Below are 27,630 nucleotides of genomic sequence, written 5' to 3' on the forward strand. Positions count from 1 at the left end.
AGTGGAAACAACTATTTACAGACACAATATCTTATCAAATCATTAGCAATCAACAATGCAGACCACCTAAAACACATCAAAACTTATAACACTGCATTTATGGCCTTCAACTGAACTGAACCCCAGTAAAAAAAAAACTGTCAAAAACACTCTGGACATGTCTGAGCACGTCACGTGATGCATCTGAACGAATCACGTTGTCAGAAATTGACATCAGCCAATGAGATTCGCTATAAATATGTGATGACAGGGTGCAGACAGCGATCGCGGAGCAGCGGGATGATTTAGAACGCCAACTTTTGTTGAATTTAGGAGAAATTTACAGATGCAAATTGACAAAGTGTAGTAAAATAAAGACCTAAATGTTGGACTTTTTTTCACCACAAGTCTGAAAGAAGACATTATTGAAGACAAATAGTCCAAAATCTAAAAATTGACCAGTGAAAAAAAATAACTATGTTTTTGCCTGCCGTGGTGCAGGACGTGAAAATGATAACTGTGTCGGGCTAAAACTGGCAAAAAACACTTGAGTTGCCCCGCATTGTGCCGAGTGTATGCCCTATGCCCCTGGTCTTAAAACACATGAAGTGACCAGGCCCCTATCCTCAGAACTGCCATTGTTTTCTGTAAAATAACTTCATTATAATTAAATTGTTTGCGTTTTGTAAACACTTTTATCCAAAGTAACTACAATGCACTAAATGCATTGATCAGTTCATGCATTTCCTGGGAATCAAACCCAAAACCTTGGTGCTTCTAGCGGCAGGCTCTACTGTCTGCGCTAAAGGAACGCTCAAAACTAATTAACTTGTCTGTAATTTTCAGATTGGGAAGCCCAACCGTGGAACACAGACACCTGTTTTAACGCATCTTCTGTGAAATTCACACTTTCTTTCCACCCACATTTCTGCAAACTTCACTTTCCACAGCAGCAGTGATCAGTGAGCGCCACACTCACACCTTTTGACGGAGGCCGTTACACTCCCCTCGCCTTCATGCTAATTAATCTAAGCGGTCATTTTAAACCCAATCTGCCTTTGAATTTCACAGCTGGTTAATTTAAGCTGCTGTGAATGCAGAGGTAGAGCTTCAGACTCAACCAACATCTGCTTCAATACATAGATCACTGATTTAAAACATATCAGCTCTGTTCAGAATCTAGTGAGCCATCTATTGCCACTACGTCTTAACAACATTAGCAGCGGCTTGTGCAAAATATTGAATAAAAGCACACTAGAGACTCTGAGACTTAGCTAACAATATGATACAAACAAATATTAAATTGTGCCATTTCAATTACATGCATCTATTCTTATTGATCCTTTTCAGTGTTGAAATTCAGTGTTAAATTTGTATTTTTTTAATATATTATTATAGTGTTTATTCATATTTTTAATTAGCTTTTATTTTTATATTTTTTTATTTGAGTTTGTTTTGATCATTTTTGTTGTATGATTGTCTTTTTTTTTCTTTTTTTTATATTGTCATTTAGCATTTATTTATTTTATTTCAGTTTTAGTAATTTTAGTTTACATTTTCTTTTTTTTTCTTTTAATTTTTAATTGCATGGAATTTCATTAAAATGTTTTTTTTTATGTTTTTTATTGAAACCATTAAATGTTGAAATTAATGATATTTTAGTATTATTTATATACTAACATGGTGTTTATTAATATTTTGAATTAGATTTTTGTATTTTAAGTTTTCATTTTAATTTTAGTTTGTTTTTAGTAATTATGTTACATGATTTTGTCAGTTGTATTATTATTTATAATTATTTTTATTTAGTTAACTTATTTTTATTTCAGTTTTAGTAATTGTAGTATTTCAATTGATTTAATTCCAGTTAGTTACCAAGGCAATTGTATTTTTTCATCTAATATTTATTTCAGATTTATTTCAGAATGATTTTTCATAGTTTGAGTTAGCAATAACAACACGGATTCAAATGACACATGTATTTATAATCATTCTCCATGTTCAAAATAGCATACTAACATACTACTCTGGCTATTTCTGCAGTATATGTAAGCGATTCAAATTATGCCAAATTTTTGTTTAACTACTAAATTAGCGAAAGAAACTGTGCTGAAAATATTATTGCACAATGCAATGCGTTTGACTTGACTTTTTCATGCGACACGCATCTCCTTCTTGACTCGTTATTTGTTTGTCCTGCCAAATATAAACACAGTTATTTCCAAAATGCTAACTGGATGTCACTCTGGAATTATCATATGAGAACATGGCAGGAAGGTATCCATTACTTTCATGTGCTTCTCAGATTGTAAAGATAGGCTACAGACGTACAGTCAGCAACGCTGCGCCGAAATGTTTTAAAACACTGTCAGTCGAGAATCCCTTGATTTTGCGACATTGGGCCGAGCCAAAGAGCTTTGAAACACTAAAGGCAAGATCAAGATACTTTATAGAGTAGGGAACCTGAAGAGGCGCTAACAGGAGCTGCTAAAGACTGAAAGTAATGTGCTGATCTGCAGGAGAGCTGTGATCTCAGACAGGTGCTGCTAAAGATGGCTGCCGTCACACAGAATCATCCCGCATTAACATTCGGGCACCAGCAGAGATGGGACGACAAACCTGCCTGCTATTTATTTTTATCTGTTCCCATCCCTCGCTCTTCCTCTGTGAGGCTCAATAATTAATGGACTACAAACACACACACACACACACACACACACACACGGGCCTCGCTGCTCTTTACTCATGTGGGGACGAGAAGAGTTTTTGCGCAATCACAACTACAATCAGAAGCTGTCAAACTGAAGGCCCGGTTCTTCAAGACGGCCTAAACCAGATTAAAAACCTTTTACCCTGTCTAAATGTAAAAACATGGAATGTTGGGATTGGGAATGAGCTTGGTTTTCCTTGAGTCTTGCTCTCATTGGTGACAGAATGGGTATCATGGCATGAGTGAAATATATTATGTCAGTGTTAAATAATAATAATAATAATAATAAAAATTATAATTATAATTATTATTTTGCTGGAAATTCATCCCAATTTTTTTATTCACTTCCGTTCAAAAGTTTGGGGTAATTTAAATGAACTGTTTTCTATATGAATATATTTTAAAAAGTAATTTATTCCTGTGATTTAAAGCCGATTTTTTTGCATCATTACTCTCTACAGTCTTCAGTGTCACATGATCCTTCAGAAATCATTCTAATATACTGATTGGCTACTCAAGAAATGGATTATTATCAATGTTGTTCAGCAGTACTGCTTCATAGTTCTGTGTAAACTGCAATACTTTTTTATAAGGATTATTTTATTAATAAGTAATTTTATTAAAGTCATTATTAATAAGTTTCTTTACTGTCACTTTTGATCAATTTAGTGCATGAATAAAAAGGACTCCAGACTTTTGAACGGAAATGTATGTTACATAACCTTAGAGTAATATGTATGTTTGATAATCTATTGAAATAAATATTTATAAATGTAATAAAATGTTATAAAAGGTAATTCAATTGGTGATTTTTATTTTTTCTTTGTTTCTTTTAGAACTTGCTGAAGATAGAATTATTTATTATAAATCAATGACAACCAGGGCAAAAAAAAATCGTAAAATTGTTACGATTTTAATGACAAACGATTTGTTTGTCCACGCCAGACGCAACATGACAACAAGAAGCGTCAAAATCAATCGCAAATCTCAGCCAATCAGAAGAGAGTGTGGGCGGGCTCTTTCTGAAAGCGCACAACTGACTGGGGTGAATGATGTAATCTTTGTCATGCAATACACTTATTTGTTAAACATTTGAACGTTCTGAAGATGTAAGGAAGATGTGTTTGATCTGTCTGCCGCTAAGTTGCATAAATGGATATAGTGGATAAAAATATAGTTGAGAACTGTAAACGTCCGGTTGCACCGTATTTATAATGCATAATGTATATAGATCAAATGGATCAATGGATCAAAACGAAAATGTCACATACTCCAACAAAACAGCTGTAACCAGCCCAAAAGTCTGTAAAAATAGGGTTCAGTGTGTTCTGTGTTAATATGAAGGCGGTTTCCATATTGATTTTTCACAGTGTTTTTCCTGTAAATTTCTCTTTTACATTTTTTTTTCTTTTTCTTACACTCTTTTGAGCAGGCCATTTCTGACATGTTGAAGTTTTTGGATCTGTCTCATACATGCAAAAGTGGATTAATCTTTTCCTCTGGGTTCAGTAGGATGTGATTTATGTAAATGATGTGCTTTCAAAGCCTCTCTCACACCAAACGCAAATTACACTTTAAATAGAACAGAATAGAAACTATAGATTCCCGTGGAGCCATTCATAATGGGGATGAACATTCACTTTGTACAATTCACTTGCACATCAACACAAATTCTTTAACACATTCAATAATACAAAAAGGTGCATTAGAATGCATCAACTATGGAACAGAATTTTGTTCAACCCAGTGATTATTTGCTTGAAGATGCTTTGTTGTGTTTGGTGTGTCCTTGAGAGTGTCAAATTTTCTGCTTGATACTAAAGCAACTCGTTTTCTTTGGGTTTCAGCTGCAGAAAAGGGAGCGTTCATGTCGATATTTTGTCCAGGTATTTTTCCTCTTTATATTTATATCACTTTCATCACATCTGCTGTGGCTTCCATCCCACTGTGTGTGTGTTTGATCACATGCATTTCTCTTCATTTGCACTTAAGCCATGTTACCCATGTTTTTGTAAGGTCATATTGTTGTCAAATGAGGCCTTGACATATTTTCAACTTCACCTCTGCAAATTACCCATAATAATCCACACGCTCTTAAAGGGTTAGTTCACCCAAAAATGACAATTCTGTCAGTAATTGCTCACCCTCATGTTGTTCCAACCCCGTAAGACCTTCGTTCATCTTCGGAACACAAATTAAGATATTTTTTATTAAATCTGAGAGCTGGATCACTCCTTCATAGGCTTCTAAGACATTATAACTTGCTGGCCCAGAAAATGCATTAAAGACATCGTTAATATAGTCCAAGTGACTACAGTGGCTCAATCTTAAAGGGATACTCCACCGAAAAATGAAAATTCTGTCATCATATACTCACCCTCATGTTGTTTCAAACCTGTATGAATTTCTTTCTTTTGATGAACAGAAAGTAAGATATCTAGAAGAATGTGAGTAACCAGACAGTTTTAGATACCATTGACTTCCATAGTATATTTTTTTCCTACTATGGAAGTCAATGGTATCTAAAACTGTCTGGTTACTCACATTCTTCTAGATATCTTACTTTATGTTCAGCAGAAGAAAGAAATTCATACAGGTTTGAAACAACATGAGGGTGAGTATATGATGACAGAATTTTCATTTTTCGGTGGAGTATCCCTTTAAGTTTATAAAGCGACGAGAATACTTTTTGTGCGCAAAAAACACACAAAAATTACGACTTTATTCCACTATTCATTTCCTTCTCTCTGGGCCTCGAGTTTTTTCACGTAGAATAACTGCGTAGCGCGTCTGTGTTATACGTCACACGTAGGCTCACTATTGGCCGACGCTGGTCATGTGTGTGATGCGTGTGATGCACAACACAGAAGCGCTACGCTATTACACTACGTGAAAAAACTCGAAGCCCAGAGAGAAGGAAATGATTAGTGGAATAAAGTCGTTCTTTTTTAAATTTTTTTCGCACAAAAAGTATTCTCGTCGCTTTATAAACTTAAGATTGAGCCACTGGAGTCACTTGGACTATATTAACGATCTCTTTAATAACTTTTCTGGGCCAGCAAGTTATAATGTCTTAGAAGTCTATGGAGGAGTGATCCAGCTCTCAGATTTAATCAAAAATATCTTAATTTGTGTTCCGAAGATGAACGAAGGTCTTACGGGGTTGGAACAACATGAGGGTGAGTAATTACTGACAGAATTTTCATTTTTGGGTGAACTAACCCTTTAAACATGCACTTCTATTTGAAAAAAAGAAGTATACTGTAGCATACTTTTAATTATTATGGTAATAGTATACTTTAATTGAATATACTTAACACTCTGACACTTAATTGCATGTTAATTGCAATTAAATGAAAATGTATTTTAGTTTAAATTTATATTAAATGCAGTTATTGACATTTAGAGGGATTTTGTGACTCATTTAAGTAAGACTTAAATTACATATTTATATGTACATTTATAATTCTATTTTCTTTGAAATATGATTAGTGTACAGCAGAATATACAGCATTTATGGTAACCTAAAATATATTTTAATGTAATTTCTATTGAAACATGTATGTCATGTATTTAAATATAGATTTTAAGTACACATTTTTGAAGATGAATTTACAGTTTAGTGCATTTAAAATATATGAACTTTAAAATATATTGAAAAGCACACTACAGTTAAAATTATTATAATCAAGTACTTTACATGTGCTTTAGTATGTTAGTCAACACATCAAAATTAGTGTACTTCTTTAAAGCACCTCAAAAGATTATTAAAACATGATTTAAAATGTACTTTAAAGTAAAACTTATGTAAAGTGCACTTTTTAAAACTGTACCCTAGTGAGAAAAAGTATACTTTATTGTATTTGAAATATATTCCATAGTACATTGCAAATATACTAACAAAAATGCTACTATCTTTAATTATATAACAAATATATTAGCATCATGCTTTTACCTATTTTCACAATACTTTTAAATATACAAAACTTTTAACACACTTTAAAATAATTGTAATATTTAGTAATAAATGTGAAAATTCAGTTTATTTTTTAAAAATGTATTTATTTGCACTTTATTAAAAATGTATTTTAGGTATATTTTAACTGTTTGCTGGAAATGATCATTGTAACAATGCATTGAAAGTATACTTTCAAAATACATTATAGTATACAATAGTATTTTGTACAAAGTATAGCTAAGTTTTATTCATCTAAAAATGTACTTTGTTATTGAAGACAAAGTATGTAATTTGTAGTATTTGGAATAAGCCAAAGGTATTATAATGAGCCTATACTTTTTACCCAGATATATCACACTACGATAGCCTCGTGGGCATGTGCGCCGACATGTGGCTCGTGGACCTTTCCTGATCCCATCCCTCCTCTCGCTCTCCCACCTCACTTCCTGTCTAGTTACTGTCCTATCCTAATAAAAGGCAGAAAAAAATAAAACATAAAAAAAATATATAAGTACACTTATGGTATATTGCTTGTATGTTTCGAAGACACTCGTAATAAATTTGTAATGTACTTGTAACACAAATAAAGTACACTTTAATATCTCTAATCAAGCATGTAATTAGTCCCTACACATACTTGGTATACTTGAAGTTGGTCCAATTTAGTACACAAAAGTACACTAAATACTCTTAAAGTTATGCTTTACTACAATTTAATTACAACTAAAATATACTTAGTACAAAATAGCACACTTCAAATTAACTAATCATTAACACACTTGGGGTCCTATTTTAACGATCTGAAACGCAAGTGTCAAGCGCAAAGCGCAAGTAACTTTGTGGGCGGATCTCCGGCGCTGTTGCTATTTTCCCGGCGGGATAAATGCCTCTTGCGCCCAGCGCAAATCTAAAAGGGGTTGGTCTGAAGTAGCTTCATTATTCATAGGTGTGGTTTGGGCGTAACGTGAAATAAACCAATCAGAGCGTCATCTCACATTCCCTTTAAGAGCAGACGCGCTTGTTCTAAAGCGGATTCCTATTATAACGGCGGATTTGCCAGGCGCGCGCCAGGACGGGTTCACAGCCAAGGAGACCGACGTTCTCGTCAGGGACATTGGGGATGGAGAAACCCACCCAAATTAACTTCGGTTAAACAGGCGTATGATAATTTGGGTAAATGTGTAAGTTAGATGTATGCTTTTATAATAAATTATCTATCTATCTATCTATCTATCTATCTATCTATCTATCTATCTATCTATCTATCTATCTATCTGTCTATCTGTCTATCTGTCTGTCTGTCTGTCTGTCTGTCTATCTATCTATCTATCTATCTATCTATCTATCTATCTATCTATCTATCTATCTATCTATCTATCTATCTATCTATCTATCGTAATAATGTATGATTTGCAAAAATGAAAACTGCTGCTTCTGTGTAGATGAGAGAATCAAAGTGTATGAGCGTTGTGCACACGCTACATTGATTACGGCCAAGCATGCGCCCTTAAAATAGCATATGAATAACATGCGCAACGGGCCACTGACTTTAAACTATTTTTTCCTGGTTAGTGATGCAATTGTTTTCTAAACCTGCAGAATAGCATGAAGGAACGTTTGCGCTGGAACACGCCTCCTCTTTGCGCTGAACCGCCCCCGGGAGCGCAAGTGTATTTCTTAGTTAACCGACGTGCTTCTGTGGAGGGAAAAGTCAGCTGTGCGCGGGTGCAAAATAGGAATGATACATGCGTCGGTGTACAAAGTCAATTGCGCTGGGTGCAAGATAGGGCCCTTGAAGTATACTGATAATTAGTCTGGCTGCAAGTATACTTAGCTTTTTTTTTTTTTTTTTTTTACCAAGGTAATTAAAAGTTCACCCAAAAATGAAAATACTGTCATAATTTACTCATCCTCAAGTTGTTCCAAACCTGTATGAGTTTCTTTCTTGCTGAAAACAAAAGAAGATATTTTGAAGGGCCCCATTGACTTACTGTAGTAGTATTTCCCCCCCTCCATACTATGTTAGTCAATGGGGCCCATCAACTGTATGGGTACCCATATTCTTCAAAATATCTTATTTTGTGTTCAGCACAACTTGACAGTGTTTGTGTTTGGAACAACTTGACAGATCTTTCATTTTTGGGTGAACTACCCCTTTAAGTGTTAAAAAAATACAGTGCTCTTTAAGTACACTTAAGTGGCTTTTTATTTAATTAATATTATCTGCAAGTACAGTTTTTAATGTACTTTTAAGATTTGAAGTACACTACAACTGCACATTCAATATAATTAAGCAAACTTAATCAACAATTATCAGTCAACTACTAACCTAAATGCTGTAGTAAGATCTACTTTTGTTCACGGCCTCATTATTGCCCGTAGTTTTGTGGGTTTCATTTTTTATAATTTTTTTGCATCAACGAGATCAGCTGTGCTTACTGTCTTTTAAAGTAAATTAGTTTTAGTTCTAGGTCACTTTTATAAGCTATATGTTAGAATGAACTGTTTTTAACATTAATAACAACAACAATAATAATAATAATAATAATAAATGTTTCTTGAGCAGCTAATCAGCATATTATAATGATTTCTGAAGGATCATGTGACACTGAAGACTGGAGTAATGATGCTGAAAATTCAGCTTTATCACCACAGGAATAAATTAAATTTGTAAATATATTACAATATAGAAAAAAAAAGTTAAAAGTTATTTTATATTGTACAGACATGAAGGTTTCAGAAAGCACAGCTGGTCTCAGATCAAGTCGCCTGCAGCTTTTTGCTTGGGCTGCCTGCACCCCCGTCAGGTCATGTGATTGTCAAATTTCCCAGCATGCACTTGACGATTGTTGAGCATCTATCTTGACCCATCAGAGGTGGCAGTTTCTGCCTTCAGCATATGACATTGATGAAGTTTACCCTGAATGTGACGTGTGAGGCGAGTGCAGGCGCTGCTTTTTTGTGTGTTAGTTCAGATGTCAAAGATCATGATGCTACTGAAGATGCTGCTTACTCACTTCTTCTTTATGACTTAGTAATGCTACATTCACATTAGAGCTTGTATTTTAAATCCAAATCTGTATGGTGGACTCTTAAGTATTACTTGTGGAAGTGATGGTGTAAAATTTTGTGGTGTCCCATATATAATTCATTGATAACTGGGGGGCATGTAGAATGTAGTTATTTTCAATCATTTTCAAGCCAATAATGTGCAGGTAAGAACACTCCAATCTCATTTGCCAATGTGTGTGTAAGCGTGACCTAGAAATATACAATGTTTTTAGCAAAGTCAGTATGCCATGGCACTCTGTGAGGATTATTTAACTTGAATTCAGTTTGTTTTGTAAAGTAATTGGCAAAAAAGTGACAAAAAGCCACATCTACTGCAATGTTTAGTTGCACATATGCTGTCCAAAAGTTTGTGGAAAATAATAATAAGAAATGAATACTTTTATTCAGCATGGACACATTAAATTGATCAAAGTAATTTATTATGTTACAAAAGATTTCTATTTCAAATAAACAAAACTTTTGAACTTTCTGTTTAACTTAATTGTGTGTTTTTTCTCCTAATTGCAATGGTCAGAATATATATATATATATATAATATTATTATTATTTTATTTTTTAGATCTCATGCACAACATGATTAAAGCTCTCATCATAATAAAAATAATTAAAGCAGCGTCCAAAACTTCAATAAATGTATGCATCCATTCACATGTGTGATTCAGGTCACATATGCATGCCGAAGATTTTGGGCCCTATCATACCAGGTGCAAGGCAGCGCAAAAACACACATGTTTTTTGCTAGTTTCAGCCTGACACAGTTATCATTTTCACGTCCTGTGCCACATTGTTTAAATAGCAAATGCATTTGCGCCCATCTGTTCGCCCATGGGCGTGCTGGTCTGAAAAGAGGTGTGTTCTGGCGCATTGTTGGTGCGTTGCTATTTTGAGGCAACAGAAATCGACTGTGGCATTGACCAACTGAAACCTGGTCTAAAGTCAATGGCGCAATGTGTGCCTATAGGCGGGTCCACAACGTGCGTACACTCTGCTTATTACACACACAGGGACGCGCAGCAGCACACAAACATGCCAAATATTAAAAAATAAAAGGATTACAGTGTAAAATATAATTTTTGTGTACATAAATATATGGTGGAATCCGGCTTGTCCCGTAGATGGTCTGCTTGCTCGATTTAACCTTGCGCACGAGCAAATCCGTTTCCGGTCTGGAGACGCGTTCGGTCTTTCCACTATCAAATTCCTCCATCTAAATAGTGAATCCGTCATGGCGTGAGCGCAACTGGCATTTAAAGGCAATGGGAGATGAGACTCTGATTGGTTTATTGCACGTAAAGCCCATTGCACACCCATTACTCATTAAGAGAATAGAGACAACCCTTTAGACCATGCGCTTGGCGCGCCAGACATTTTTCCCGTCGTTAAACTAGCAAAAGTGGATTCGGACACGACCTAAGTGAACTTGTGCCATGTGCTTTAGACCATGCGCTTAGATCATTAAAATAGGGCCAGAATTGAACTTGACTAAAAAGTCAGAATTGCGAGATGTAAACTCGCAATTGTGAGAAAAAAAGAGTCAGAATTGTGAGATAAAAAGTCGCACCTACCTTTTTCATTTTATTTTTCTGTGGCGGAACTCAGTCAGATTGTTCAGCGATTGAAAATATATCTATGCTAAACTTATACCAAAGACTACTGGCTAGATAAATCTAAGAATTTACTAGCCCATGGCTAATGATGATAGACATTATTTAGTCGCCCAAAGTGAAGATTTAGTCGCATATGCGAGTGATTTACTCGCATTGTAGAGGGTTGCCTGTTTTTAACCTTTTAATTATTGATGGAAATTGAATTCAAGTGTTGTTCAAGCAAGCAAACCAAGTATGAAAACATCACACAAGCATGAATTCATGAATACATAGTGCATGTTATTTTTGTCAGAAAACATCGTACATACAAATCAGAAAGGCTTTTGTCTAAGTACTATAACAGATTCTAAGAATTTAATGAGTAAATCAATGGATTTGCTTTCACTGCTCAGTAGAATAGAAAGTACAGTAATTCTGGACAAGAAGACCAGTGTATTTCCACTGAGAGCTGAGAAGTGCAGAGATTTATTTTTTCTTTATTATATTTGTTTCGTGCACCAGCGCAGTGTTTGACTTATTAATAACAGTGATGGATCAATAACCGACCTGATCCGAAGTTAAGAATAGATTTCTTGCGCGGTGTTCAGAAACCAAAGCCCTTCACAGAGCTCCGTGTATATCACGGGTACAGAGTGTGTTTTTCTAAGGGGAAATGAGTTTGATGTTTAAACTATTGATGCCCTTTCACGATCAATAAACGACCCACAACAAACTGAGCTGCATCAGATGTTGTTCTGATGGAAAGAGATGTTTATACACTTGGAAAGCTCTTGCAGGCACTGCCGCCTGTCAAGATGAAAATTGTATTAAAGGTTATTCTATATATTTCTCAGTGTGTATGTTCAGAAACAACAGCCTTCTTTTTCAATAAAAAAAAAAAAAAGTTATTATTAGTAGTATTACTGTTTAGAATATGGGATTATTATTAATATATAAAAATGTAGTTCTGAACAGATTTCTCAAATTTTTCACCATTATTTAGCTTTCTAATAAATGTGGAATTGTATGCTGTGAATATTGTTGACCATGTGATGAATTGCTTATGCTTTGGATAAAAGCATCTGCTAAATATATTTTATACATAGCAACTATTTTCTGTTGCACTTAAATTGCTACTCAAATGGAAAGTTTCTTCATATAGAAACTGTGTTCTAAACCCATATGCTGCCATTAATAAAGTCATTCCTTACCCTATGGGAATGAGTGAATGTCTGTGTTAGACTGTGCTGAAAAAACATTATCAAAAATACATCATAACACAGCTCTTATATTTTAGACACGTAACCGTCAGTGCAGAGAGGGATTTAACCATGATGTGAACGTGAAGTGTCTGTAGGCTTTCATGTAAGCCTGACATTGATGGACTGAACCCTGACCAGCCTGTTGCAATGGTCAGAATATATATATATATATTTTTCAGATCATGCACAACATGATTAAAGCTCTCATCAAAATGAAAATAATTAAAGTAGTATCCAAAACTTCAATAAATGTATGCATCCATTCACATATGTGATTCAGGTCACATATGCATGCAGAAGATTTTGGGCCCTATCATACACATTTTGTTAGTGTTTTCTGCTAGTTTCAGCCCGTCATAGTTATCATTTTCACGTCCTGCGCCACGTTGTTTAAATTGCAAATGTATTTGCGCCAATCTGTGCGCCCATGGGTGTGTTCAGGCGCATTGTTGACGCGTTGCTACTGAAATACTGAAATCGACTGCGCCATTGACCAACAAAAACCTGGTCTAAAGTCAATGGTGTAATTTTTTTTTTGTTATTTAAAGAGCGTATTAGTTATATGCGCCTATGAGCGGGTCCACAACGTGCGTACACTGCTTATTACACACACAGGGATGCACGCGCAGGAGCACACAAACATGCCAAATATAAAAATAAAAAAAAGGATTACAATGTAAGAGATTATTATTGTGTTGAAGATATGGTGGAATCCGGTTTATCCCGTAGATGGTCTGCTCGCTCGCTTTAACCTCGCACACGAACAGATCCTTTCCTCGCTAGAGAAGCATTCAACTTTTTCGCTTGCAAATTCCGCCATGTAAATAGCGAATCTGCTGTGGCTCGAGCGCAACTGGCTTTTAAAGGGAATGGGAGATGAGACTCGGATTGGTTTTGTGCACTTTGCGCCCAAAACACACCCATTACTCATTAAGAAAATAGGGACAACCATTTTAGACCATATGCCTGGTGCGCTGACCGTTTTTCCCATCTTTAAACTAGCAAAAGTGGATTCAGACACGACCTAAGTGCACTTGCGCCATGTGCTTTAGACCATGTGCTTATATCATTAAAACCTTAGACTGATACTAATGCACAAGCTGTAATCCTATTGCTAGCAAATCACCGTGGCTGAATGCGACAACGTGATTAATATTCATGAGCCCTAACAGCTTGCTGTTAGGTGTTAAAATTGGCATGAAATGGAAGTCGTGATAGGCTTTTTTCCTCTATTGCATCGTATATCTGATTGAAACGGCTCCAGGAATGAGAAAAAATGTAGGGAGGGACTTGATTTCGTCCTAGGGAATTGATTGGATCGTAGGAAGTTGGGCATTGTTCGCTAAATGGAGTTTGCAGTCAAATGTGGAGGGTTTAGTCCCACCCTCCGAATAGAACAGATGTCGTTTGAAGGAGGAAGGGCAATTAGCGTTTTATTTAAAGATTATGAGGGCATATGAATTAAAAAAAAAGTGCTCTGCTAAATCATTTATTCACAAAATTCGCACAATTAAGCACATTTTTGCTTAAAGCTCCAAATGTAATATTTTTTCACCACAAGAGGGCGCAGTTTCCAACAATAACAAAGGCGAAGCTTGATGACGCTATGAAGGAGGTGACGATGGGAGATGTCGTTTTTAATGCGTTTTCACCATCTAGCGATGTATCTAAATGGAATTAATGAATCATGATCACGGATGAGGTAATTTATTCGTTTTTGTATTACCTGTATGTCTGATCATATTATTTTATGTCATCATAATTAATGAACTGCAAGGAACGTGAAATGTTATGCTATATTATTACAGGCATGTGGTGTAATTCATATCTATTAAAATCATCTTTACTGTAACTATTACGTTACTTGTACAATAATTATTTTTTTTTTTTTGCTTACCTGTCTATCAATACACACGCGAGAGCAGAGTCTCTGTCAAGTCCAAGATTGTCGCACAGCTCTCTCTATCTCGAAAACGCCTGGCCGATATTTATCCGGGTTTTATCCGTTTGTCACACAGTCTGCGTGTATCCGAATATGGACGCTTTCGTTTTGTTGGCACTTCAATACTCGCGAAAGAGTAATCGTGATCCATAACAGCTATAACCATACAGTCTATGGCTATAACGCTATAACCACCACATCGCATTTGACCATGTGATATTCCGATTTTTATTAAAAAAATATTTAAAATGATATTAAAATGTATTAAAAAATTCCGATTTTAAATAACTGTCCGTCCCGGAAAAGAAATGTCGCCTCTCAGTGACGCAATGTCCGCACTATCCTTTTTTTCCGGTGTGGAAAAATCTAAATTATGCAATGTTTATGCTTAAAACAAGAAATAAATGTAACAATTAAAAGTGAAAAGATAATTTTTCTGACCCCATTGGCAGATATTTTTCTTGTTTAACTTAAAGCTCCAATATGTAACAATTTTGTTATAAAATTTTCGAAAATAACTTGCACAGTGTGATATATTTCCTCCAGTTGTGTACTTACAATATCTCAAATGTCTCCAAAGATTTTTTATTTCAGAGAAATTCCGATTTGTATATTCCGGAAATATTCCACCACACCGGAAAAAAAGGATAGTGCGGACATTGCGTCACTGAGAGGCGACATTTCTTTTTCCGGGACGGACAGTTATTTAAAATCGGAATTTCTCTGAAATAAAAAATCTTTGGAGACTTTTGAGATATTGATGTCCCCCCCCCCTTTAACACATATTTTTATTCTTATAATGTCGACTGACATTTTCAGGAATACATAGTCATGGAAATGTGCCGAAAAGTTATGGAAAAGTCATGGAAAAGTATTGGTTAAAATGTGTATGAACCCTGAAACAAGACTTAGGGCCCTATTTTAATGATCCAAGCGCATGGTCTAAAGCGCATGGCACAAGTACACTTAGGTTGTGTCCGAATCGTCAGGCACATGGTCTAAAAGGGTTGTCCCTATTCTCTTAATGAGTAATGGGTGTGTTTTGGGATTTACATGCGTTAAACCAATCAGAGTCTCATCTCCCATTCCCTTTAAATGCCAGTTGCGCTCGTGCCATGGCAGATTCGCTATTTACATGACGGAATTTGATAGTGGAAAGACAGAACGCGTCTCCAGAGCGCAAACGGATTTGTTAATGCGCAAAGTAAAAGTGAGCAAGCAGACCATCTACGGGACAAGCCGGATTCCCCCATATCTTTATGTACACAATAATAATCTCTTACATTGTAATCCTTTAAATTTTTTTTATATTTGGCATGTTTGTGTGCTGCTGCGCGTGCATCCCTGTGTGTTTAATATTAGCATGTTGTGGACCTATAGGCGCGTATAACTAATGCACCCTTTAAATAACAAAAAAATATTGCGCCATTGAGTTTAGACCAGGTTTTTGTTGGTCAATGGCGCAGTCAATTTCAGTATCCTCAAAATAGCAACACGCCAACAATGCACCTGAACACACCCATGGGCGCACAGATTGGCGCAAATGCATTTGCAATTTAAACAACGTGGCGCAGGACGTGAAAATGATAACTGCGTCGGACTGAAACTAGCAAAAAACACTTGCGTCGCGCTTGCCACTGCATTGTGCCGGGTGTAAGATAGGGCCCTTAATAGCTTAAGTCATTTTGCTTCTCAAGTAAATGTACCTTGATTTAATAATGTTTACGTTTTTGTGCTTGAAGACAAGACAAAAAACACTAAGAAGGAAAGTCATTTTTTTTGCAGTGTCTTGGAAAATCGAACTTAACCTACTGCTGCGGTTTGACACACGGTCATTATTAAATGGACTTTAATGGAGAATCAGTGTTTAACAGCATGTGATGTTTTAAAGATGAATGTGACCTTACTTGATCCCAATGTGATGCTGTATGAGAGACAGACACGCTTGTTTTATAGGCTGCTAAGATCGCTGTTGTCTGTCTGCCAGGATCAATTGCAAATGCATATAGACACACACTGCATAAACTAAAGGAGTTTATTTCCTAAGGCATTTAAAAGGGGCATTGTGGGTCGGTCTAGTGTCTATATGCACAACATAAAAGCTGCATAAAATAAAGAACATGTATTAAAAACACTATATGAATTTTCTTTTAAAGGCTACACACACACACATTTTCCTTTCTTTTTTTAAACAGTGCAATATGAGTCTGGCTGGTATCTATATGCACATACAAAGCAGCATGCAATATTTGTTTTAAAATTAGAACTTGTATTACACAATATGAGTTTTCTTCCTTTAATAACTATCAGAGTGATCAGCCACACACACATGCAATTATAATGCAGTCTGGAAGTCATTCGTATGTATGAGAAGAATCACCAGATTAGCACAAGCAGATTTTGAAACGTGCACACACACACACACACACACACACACACACACACACACACACACACACACACACACACACACACACACACACACACACACACACACACACACACACACACACATACACACACTCTTCAGGAGTTGTTGGAGTTTGCAGGGTTTCTTCTGCTCTGCTGCTGAGATGATTCAGTATGTCTGACCTTAGAAACACGTGTGCTGCTGAAAAAGGGTGAACCTGTCAGGAAAACTGTCAAATGTCAAAATGAACTAAAGATCCTTTATCCAGCTTATTTTTAGGACCATTAAGATTTCTTATATTGTCACATTATTTTCATGACACTTAAGCGTATGTCCCCTTTAAGTTCTCAGAATGTGGAAAACATAGTTACTGTAATGTGATTTATTTATTTTCCGAATAGGTATGGTTTTTGTGTTAATCTGTACGTAGAAATTTTTTTTTTACAAATATGTTTGGTAACTCATAGAAAAAGACGTTTTCATTCAAACGATCTGTGTCGTGTTAGATCAAGTTCTCAGTTTAACAGTTGTTTCTAATGTTCTGCTAACACATTTACCTCCCAGAATCCTTTAAAAGGCTAATCTGCATCACAAATGCATCTCTCTCACTCCTCTCAATCCGTATGTATTCATCTCATTATAGAGCTCTCGAAGTTGAGACGTTTAAGTTAATTGTGAGCCTGCAATCAGCACCAAATGTTTGCTATATGAATATTTATTGTGTTGTGCACAATGTGATTCATGATGATTCATGAATTGGAATTAGAGAGCATTTGGCAGTTTGTGTCTTGGCCCGATTACGTTCTCCCTGAGCTCAGACAGCCTGACCTGGGATCAGTGAGTAATCTGCTTGTGTTCTCGCCGGGGGTTTGTTGATGATCTGGGGTCAGGTGGTAAGCTGCTCACATTGGCTGGTCCAACCTGTGTAAGCCATGAGATAGAGCGGTTCAGTTCGGCCCAAACTCATAGCCTGAGCCGGTTCAGCGCTGCAACGGATTACAGAGATCAGCACTGGTGCACTGACAGGACATTTTTTTACTTTATACCCAGAGAGCAACAGTAGATTAGTGCGGTAATGACAAAGATCCGTTTACGGCTCAAACTTCTCCATGCCACCGAAACATGTGACTCTGCGGGATTAGTTCAGCCAATGAACATTCTGTCTTCTTTTACTCAATGAAGCTGTGATTTAATCGTGTCTTTAGGAAACATATAATGCTAGCAAATTAACCATTCACCATTTCCCCCCAGAAATCTTTAAGATGTTATTTCTGTCGCAAGGCAATTGTTGTTAACTAGAACTATTAAAACATTTTGGTTACACTTTATTTTAAGGTGTCCATGTTACAGTGTAATTATACATTTAAGTGCTGAGTAATATAAATTAACTATGAACATTTTTAATAATTACAACAGTAATTAAGTGCAACATGTGTAACAAGGACCCTTTTTTGTAGTGCTGCAACTAATGATTATTTCAATAATCGATTAATCTGTCGATTATTTCTCAGATTAATTGTTAAAGATTAAAATATATTACAAAAATAATAATCAATTATTAAATTTAAAATGTTCATTTTAGTTCAAGTTAAATTACTAACTGGAAATAAAAATAAATAAAAACTTAAACTGAAATAAAAATAAAGTTAGAATCCAAAGAGACTTGAAACAGGAAATCTCACAAAATAGTAATTTAATAGGACACCCGAATACTCGAAGGTAGCAGGTAACATAAACACAACTAATATTGATGATGATCGACATTGAACTGAACCAAACAATTAGCTAAGCTATGACAACAGGTGAACGAAATGACTAATCAAACGAACTGAGAAATTAGGTCAAGACAGACAAACTAAGAACAAAGAAAACCGATGACGACAAACTGAAAGTCCATAAACATGACATGACAGTAATATAAAAAATAATAATTATAAATTAATGACAAATAATGACAAAATTACAAAAAAAGACTAAAATTAAAAAATGCTAATTCAAAATATTAATACAACTACAATAGTATATAAATAATACTAACATAACGAAAAATTCCCTTGTTGTCATTTCCATCACATACAGTAATGCCAACTTCATCAAAAAAAGACCCAGAACAGTTTTCTTCCGAGCAACGCAAAAGCTTGAAGAACGTAATGAGACATTTGCACCAGTACATTAATGACACCAAACACCAATGTTTATAGTGTTGTCAAAAGTCGATAAACTACTGAAATAGTTAAAGGGGGTGGGTTTGAATTGGTACCGACTGCGGAAATTTTGGTATAGAGTTGTGCAGGTGTGACGACACTTTGTAGGCCAACCGCCAGTTAGCATCACTCGGTTTCCCTCAACAAAAAACCAATAGGATTTTCCCATAGGCTTTTAGATTATTGCTAAAAACAAGCTCTTTGATCAACAAAAGTTTATGATACTTGCACGTTTTGTCCATCAAGATAATTATCACAGATGAACACAACTTTTTTTTTTTTTTTGAAGCCTAAATACAGTCACCAGAAGCAAAAAGCTAAAGGTAGGCTATAAACGAACTACACCACGGTCGCTCGACATCAGCGTCACCACCACTAAGGTTCTGACCACTACCTCAGCATTTATCTAAATACATTTTCCCAGAACATTTGAGTTAGAATAGTTTATAAGAGCACAATTATAACCATAACGATGCTGTAAAAGCGGACTGAGTTTACCTTTTCGGCGTGATGACGTTTAATCTCCCCGACAGCCTCTGTAGTCCCATTTAGCCACTTGTTAGCAATCACCTTTTTCAAGACACATAACAGCTTAAAAAAATCACGAGTGGGGTAATAATGATGTGTTTTATGTTGTAGAATGAAACGTGAAAGTGTCTTGAGCTTGTGTTCACCACAGACCTTATTTCATCCATTTAACCAAAACTCCATTCAGAAAACCCATTGACATCGGGACGATGGAACCGGAAGTGCTAAAATGCTAACTCGCTTCTGCATTTTGGCCTACAAACTGATGTAATACCTGCACCACTCTATTGTGACAACACTAATTAGTCCCCTCAGGTTTTTTTTTTTTTAGGTTTTTTTTTTTCACATATTGCAACAAGGTATGTTTAATAATGTGAAAGATTTGAGAGCTGCAGCATAGCACAACATTTTCAGTGAATAATGCATTCAATTTAAGCATAAACATTCTTCAAAACATCTTTTGTGTGAGGGAAGAAAGATGATTCAGGTTTGGAGTGAGAAAACAACAAGTGTCATGTTGTTTGGGTGACATATTCTCTCGTGTGAGTGTTGACTCTCCGGAGTGTGACATTGATGTCTTGATTACATAAACACACAGTATGCACACTCAATTCCCGTACAAAAGCCTCGATTCACCTTCTGCTCTGCCTGTAAGTTTACCTTCTCTGCATCGGAATATTCTCTTTCATACTTTATTGATCAAAAGCCCTGAGAGCCGAAGGGTTCACTCGGTCCTTGTGCGGTAAACTGCATTATACCGGACCTCTCCTTCCATAAAGAGCTTTGTTTTATCTGTTCACTCGAGTGCATTGAAAATGAAATGTCTTGAAAATTCCACAGATGTCGACTTTTAGCCTTGGCCGTGGAGCTTCTTTGAAGTGAGCGCAAATCAGCATCTCTTGAAAGTTTGAGGTAAAAGATGCGAGTGGTTCCCTGAACCTCAACTTCTGTTTCATCTCTTCTATCCTTCCCCTTCAATAGATTTCAGTCATTCTGGCAAAACTGAAGTTTCCCAGCTGTCAATCGCTGCACATGTTTAGGCTTTGCCTTATTAGCATTCCAGTTGCAGTTTTCGCCCGTAGCATTTTAAATGTTTAATTGGCGGTAGTGGTGTTAAGCCGAGTGATGAGGTTTTGATGATGGAGGTTAAATATTATTAAAGGGCTGAATGACCTACCACAGCTGTAGCACCGTCTTCTCATCCGAATTTGTAGCTTTTAGCGAAGAGCTCTTTCTCTGTAGAGCGTCCACTTCTTGCGAAACTCACAGGCAGCAGTTGCTGAAGTGTCGGATTGGTTAGTGTTTTCAACAACTTGATATCCGGCATTGCAGAAAGCCAGAGGCAGGTGTTAAATGACTGTGTGTGTGTGTGTGTGTGTGTGTTTTGTACCATCTGTCATGTTATTACCAGTGTTTTGGACATGGTACAATGGGAATGAAGGTTCACATCTTTTGATCAATTCATTTTTTCCAGTCATTCACTAATTGTGCATATGCACTATTCATCTATACAAATCAGACATACACAAAATCACATACTCAGGGTGGCATTATAAACATGTTAAGATGACATTTTATACTGAGATATTTCATCTTTATATATTGTACTGTATGTCATAATATACAGGAAAATAGTTACAAAATCTGTGTTATAGCTCAAGCTGTGGGGTCCCTCTGTGTAAAAATGCAGATAAGCATACGTACAGCTGGTCTGTAATCTGTTGGGTCTGTAAAAGTTTGTGCGGAAAGCCCTTATATGGAGATGATGGGGCATGTTTATGCAAATTACTAACCTTGGCCATGTGGTTGCTCGTTTTGAATGCTCCAAATTCATTAACATTACAACAAGGTTAAGAACAAATTCATGAGTGTATGCATGTGTTGTGAATTTGGCGGACATTTTTCATGAGAGGTGCTTATAATCCATGTAATTATTAGTGAATGAAACCCATTGTAAGCAATACCAGATGGTTTTCCAAAAGCCAAGGAAATCTACTACATAATACCTGGAGAAAGTTGTCTGTTAACATTCTCATTTATCTCAATGATAGGACCAATCATTACCGAAGTGTTTTTTTTTTGTACAGTTATTGCTCAGGAAGATTTATCTCATTAACATTATCATGTGTCAGATGACAAAAAGTATATTAGTTGTGTCCCAATACCGTCCTATACACTGTGAACTTATACTATGCACTATGTGGTTGAAGGTTATTTTGTCATTTAACATGGAAGCCTGATAGCCCCTCCCACTCTGATGTAATTAAAGCTGTGTGCTAGTTGAGTGCATGTAATGTCCAACATTCTACACTTCATTTTTTTTTTTTTTTACTTACAACTTCAAGTAACTTACTGTAAGCTGGTGACAGTCTGCATCTTCACTTTCATACCAAAAGTGAAATGAATAAGCCTCAGGCTGAAGGAAATGCAAATTCACTCCTGTACAGTAGAGGCCGCAGCTCAAACAAAGCTTTTTTAGCTGTGCTGCCATTCTGGATTGTAGAAGAATTGGACACAGGAGAAAAAAGTACAACACTCTTACTTCAGCAATTAAAACAAAACAAAACAAAATGGGATGTTTATCTAAAGTCATTTTGCTTATTAGTATGGTTGAATTGGACCACCGAAGGTCAGCAGCAAAGACATTAGTTAATAAAGTGAGATTAAATGCAAAAGGTATATTTGTGCAATTAAACATTTATTTGTTGTAGGTTTGTGTAATATTCTGAGTTCACATTTTACTGTTTTTATTCATTTTTATGAATACTGAATCTGTTTTGTGCATGCGAGATGAGTAAATGCATCTTCACATTTAGTCTAGAACTACAATATCCATCATGTTCACACACCACACACATCACCTCTGAACTTTCTCCTGATTTCTCTCAGCATGTGGACAGGAGAGCTGGCAGTCAATAAATGTGAAAACAAAGGAACTTGTGTTACTTGTTTGAAAAAGTAACTCAGATATTTTATTGTACATTTAAAAGTAATGCATTACTTCCATAAATAATCTGATTACATAACTCATGTTACTTGTAATGCGTTACCCCCAACACTGGTCCTGACAGACCTCATATTGAATTGGCTAGCTGAATAATGCTGAATAGCCAGCAAAAGACCTTTCTAAATGTTAATTTTGTCAGTAGTTTTTAGGATGGTGACAGGTTTAACAATGTGCTAGCTGCATCTGACTGCTAATGTTGTTTTGCCACTGCAGGCAATGGTGGAAACGGTGAACAACCTTCTGCAGCCGCAGGCGCGGGCGGCGTGGATGGGGCTCTCGACCGGCGAACAGCTCCGGGCCGCCACCATGCTCCTGGACACCGTAGAGCAGGGCGCTTTTGTGCTCGCTGACAACCTGCTCAAAACTGACGTTGTGCAGGAAAACACAGAAAACATCCGTAAGTCATTTACGTTTATGCATTTGGTAGATGATTCTACTTATAGTGCATTCAGGGTTTGCATTTTATTGGTTCATGCATTCACTGGGAATCCAACATATGACCTTGCCATTGCTAATGTCGTGCTTTGCTGTTTGAGTTACAGGAATGTAGGTCAGGATTCAGTATCTCTAGAATACCATAATCATACATGCAAGGGACTGACTTATCTCTTTTATTATTCTGTTGGAGCGAGGATGTTTTGTGGTCTGTAGGTGGCGCTTTGCAAGAGAAGGGTACAAAGAAAGGTCTGAAACTGGTTTTGTTTTTATTTTAACCTTCAGAACATGGTAATTGTCAATATCAGTAGGTCAAACTAAAGATTATAAGCGCTCTTTTACATATACATTTCCCATAAATTACAGAAGAAAACAATATTTGCTTGATCATTTTGTCATTTATATTTCACATAAATTACAGAAAAAAATATTTGCCTGAACATTTTGTCATTTATATCTCTCATAAATTACTGAAAAAAATATTTGCTTGATCATTTTGTCATTTGTTTCTCATAAATTACAGCGAAAGAAAATATTGATCATTTTGTCAATTATATTTCTTATACATTACAGAAATTATATTTGCTTGGTTTTTGTCATTTACTGTATATTTCTCATACATCATGAGGAAATACATTTCCTTGATGATTTTGTCATTTATACGTCTCATAAACGGTTGAAAAACTATTTTCTTAATCATTTTATCATTATTGTCAACCTTGTAACAGGTTTAAATGGTTGAGCTTTGAAATTTGTTGCAACCAAAAAAAAACATAGGATTTGGACCTCTAATGTGTAAAAAAAAAAAAAAAAAAAAAAGAAGCAACATGACACCAAAGCAGGCATTATCCATGGAACATGTCAGAGCGTCTGTTTTTGATTGTGATCGAGGTTGCCAGTACCAGAAATCATCACAGCTCAGCTATCAGCTGTGTCCATGGACCCCGTCAGCCCTGATACACACTGATAAACCTGTTTTCCTCAGAGATAATCTCATACCACTCTCTGAATACACCATTAACAGATGGATTTGACTACTTTACGTTTGTAAATCGTTTCATTTTCTTTACTGGGAGGCATAATTAAGCATTTTTAAATGAAAGGCTGAGTGAGCATATGCCACGAGCGATAATTTAGTGTCGTTTACGATGTGTTTCTCAGCCCGGGGACGAATCGGACGAGACGTTTTGAGGACGCCCACGTTTTCCTGTGCCGTTTGCATCTGTTTACGAATATCACAGTGTGAATGTCAGCATTCCCCAGATCATGGTGTTGTGTGCGTGCGTATATTCCTCCGGGATAAAAGCGGATGTATCTTCCGTTCCTAAAGACGGGGATTTAAGACAATCTGGCTGCCATGGAAACTCCAGAATTTAGGTCTGCCGCCTCTCTGTGGAGATGGTCGCATTTTGGGAATTAATAAAACAGAATTTATCGTGTCTGGCATGTGATTTATCCTGATATTAAGGGATCCGGAGCTTGGCTCTGTGGGGCGAGAGAGTCTCTCCCGACAAACTTTTTACGAGGGTTATTTTATATCCTTCGAGCTGCACGGAGATTAATCTGCGGGCTGTGACACCTTTAGCAGACCTTCAGGCCCTGTTTGATGGGGTTAGTTTGCGGCGTTATAAGGTTTGTTTGGCCCACGGGGCCGTTGAGTCCGTCACTGGCTCTGCAGGGCTGAATAGCAGCCTTAAGTTAAAGGAACTGATCTCCTGAAATTGAAAATTCAGTCTTTTACGCACTCTCATGTCACTTTATTTGGTGGAACACACAAGTAGATGCTGTTTTCCATACACTAAAAAAATAAAAAAATAAAAATTGGTGTAGAATCAGTTTAGTAACTAGGGGTGTAACAATAAATCATGTCACAATATTGTGGATTGTGGATATTGTGGATAGTGAAAATGTGTATCGTGGATAGTTCACCCAAAATAAAAAATACTGTGAGACGTTTTCAGTTTTAGTGTCAGTACTACATTAAACTACTATAATGTTGAATATAATGTAAAATAATGCAATATGGGGGCTTATTTGTGAAAAAAGTGGCCTACATTATTTAGTGGCCTACATATGCAAGCACATTCGTCTAAAATGATTATATATTTTCAGCTTCAGAATCATGCATATTTTTATTCTGGTGTCACCATTGTGCTGTGCATTGGGTTTTCAGCACGAAGTCATAACCTATTCATTTCAACCCCCAATGTAAAACCAAATTTTGCATTTTAATCAACAGTACATTTTTTGTTAACCTTTTATCACATGTCTTGGAGTATCGCAATAATACCGTATCGTGACATGAGGGTATCGTTACACCCCTACAAGTAGGCCTAACACATTTAATTTGAAAGTAGAAAGACTGAAATAGTATTCTCTTGTAAAACCTAATCCAGTAATCTAAAATTATTTAGATCTTTACACAAGTGTGTAGTCAAGCTCCAAAAAGCAGTCGTATATTCTCCAATGTGTTGTCCATGCAAGTTTTGCACTCTTTTCCAAGCCTTCTGAAGACATTTCGTGGTATGTTGTGTGAGGAATATACTGAAATGTAAGAGTATTTATCCGAAACTTGCAAAAAGCAATAATGTTTGACATTAAACCTGGCACAATGTCTCTGAAGGTGTTATGTTTGCAACCCAGGCTCACTGGAAAAACGTGCCTCTACTTAACTCCAAAAAACCTACCTATATACACAGTTGACTGAGGTTGAAATGAACACAAGTGTCAGTAAAACAACTTGCATCACTTTTCACACAAATTATGATTAGCCTAAATGTGAAGATATCGATAAATAAAGTGTTATTTTTGTGTGGTTCCTTGTTCAATACTCTGTTATGACCTCAAAACACTTTTACCATAGTGCATGATTTGTAAACTAATGGATTTTAATGTTTGCATCTCACAAATAACATGATAGTGAGAACGATGACAGCATTTTCATTGAGCGAACTATCCCTTTAAGGCAACACAGAGCGCCAGCGTCGTGCCATGTGGAGAATCGGGAGAAGATTAGCGGCGTTGCCATCTGATGTTCGTGTTGATGACACAGTTGTTCAGGGAAATAAAAAGCCTGTTTGTGTGTGAGAATGGATGCTCATCTTTTGCCAACTTACCCTGAAGTGGTTGTTATCCTCCTCTTTCGGTTTAATATAATGCGCTTTAAAAAACAGTGCACCATTCTATTTAGATTTTCCTTTTTGATGGAGAGTGTGTTTGTTTGTTTGTTGGAGTGTCTGTCCTCATGCTCATAATCTGGCGAGCAGATTTTGTGTGATTAACGTTATTTAAACCGGCTTTTGATTTCTCTTGAGGCACAACAGCGTCTCAGCCCGCTGTTTGCTGTCTTAAGCTTTTCACAGCGACGGTGGAGGAATGAAAAAGTGTTTCCGGCCTGCAATCGTCTCTTTCTGCCCACAGCTCTTTTTCGCTCTCTTTTGTCCTGTTGGCGGCAAATACCTGAAGCGGTGATAAGCACCACCCCGCCACCGAATCCACGTCTCCGGTGGGATTTTTAATGTTAATTTTGGTGCGATAAGTGTTTGTGTAAATGCTCTGGGATTTTGTGGCTGACTTCTTTTCAGGTTCTGTGAAAGGATGTTTACGAATGCCCAAAAAGGCAGCTGCAAAAATCAGGCAGCGAGTCAGTGTATTCATACTTTAATTAGAGAGCTGTGCTGGATCAGAGTTGGAATCTCAAACAGCACATGATGCTTTAATTTGTTCAAACAGCACAGCATGAGTTCTCCATTTGAACTTGTTTTATAAGTGCCGACTCTACGCAAGTTTGTGATGCAGATGCTTCTACGCAAGCTTGATGTCATACGCGTTGCGTTTTAAAATGTGTAAGAACACAATTCATAACACTGCATTCATTGTCAACTACTGCTGTATAAAAGTAAAAGTATAAAAGTGAGTTGATACTGATCAAAATGTAAGCGAGGTGATAACAGTGATCATTCATGTCTAGTTAAAGTGGTTCTTTAAAGGCATTTACAGATTTGATTAAAATATCTGGATTTAGTTGTCTTAGGCTACGTTCAGACTGCAGGTAAATGTGGCCCAAATCCAAATTTTCTTTTGTTTGTTTTTTTGCTCTCAAGTGACTTAGATCTGTTTTTGTCATGACATTGTGAACACCAAACCGATCTTTTTGATTCTGATTTGGGCCACTTGCTTCCATATGTGGTACTAAATCTAATACAGTTTTGCAATGCGACCTCAGTCTGAACAGTCAAACAGAATTTGTGCGACTTTTATATCACTCAAGATCAACATTCGTCCCAATGTTGCACTCATAGCAGTCACTTCAAAGATTTTACACACCCGAAGTTATCAATACAGTTGTGAAAGTTAGTCATTGGAAGGACAGTAATGTGTCAGAACTCATAAGTATTACAGTGACAGCTCTATATACAAGCAAAACATAAATATTTAAAAAACTCTCACATCCTCATCTTTGTTTTGTATATTGCCTGGGCATCAATTCACTGGCTTCCATGGCAGATCACACAATAAATAAACGTGGAATCACTTA

At 36.4% G+C, this 27,630-nt stretch overlaps 1 protein-coding gene and 1 long non-coding RNA gene across 12 annotated transcripts in view; both read left to right on the top strand.

The window, feature by feature from the left end:
- The window catches only part of LOC309484925 (adhesion G protein-coupled receptor L3), a 326,392-nt gene that overhangs the window by 240,844 nt on the left and 57,918 nt on the right, over positions 1–27,630 (top strand). For 9 of the 11 annotated variants that reach the window (XM_082151409.1, XM_082151416.1, XM_082151415.1 and 6 more), the window contains 2 exons: positions 4,537–4,575; positions 22,872–23,055. In XM_082151409.1, the coding sequence (XP_082007535.1) occupies positions 4,537–4,575; positions 22,872–23,055 (223 nt within the window). The remainder of the gene's footprint in view (positions 1–4,536; positions 4,576–22,871; positions 23,056–27,630) is intronic. The other 2 variants (XM_082151414.1, XM_082151418.1) reach the window with 1 other exon arrangement.
- Positions 7,429–10,188, top strand: LOC309486493. The gene is made up of 2 exons (XR_014201568.1): positions 7,429–8,642; positions 8,776–10,188. It is a non-coding gene; the product is annotated as an uncharacterized lncRNA (long non-coding RNA).

The sequence above is a fragment of the Leuciscus leuciscus genome, assembly GCF_965113295.1.
Source record: "Leuciscus leuciscus genome assembly, chromosome: 2".
In the NCBI taxonomy this organism is placed as follows: Eukaryota; Metazoa; Chordata; class Actinopteri; order Cypriniformes; family Leuciscidae; genus Leuciscus; species Leuciscus leuciscus.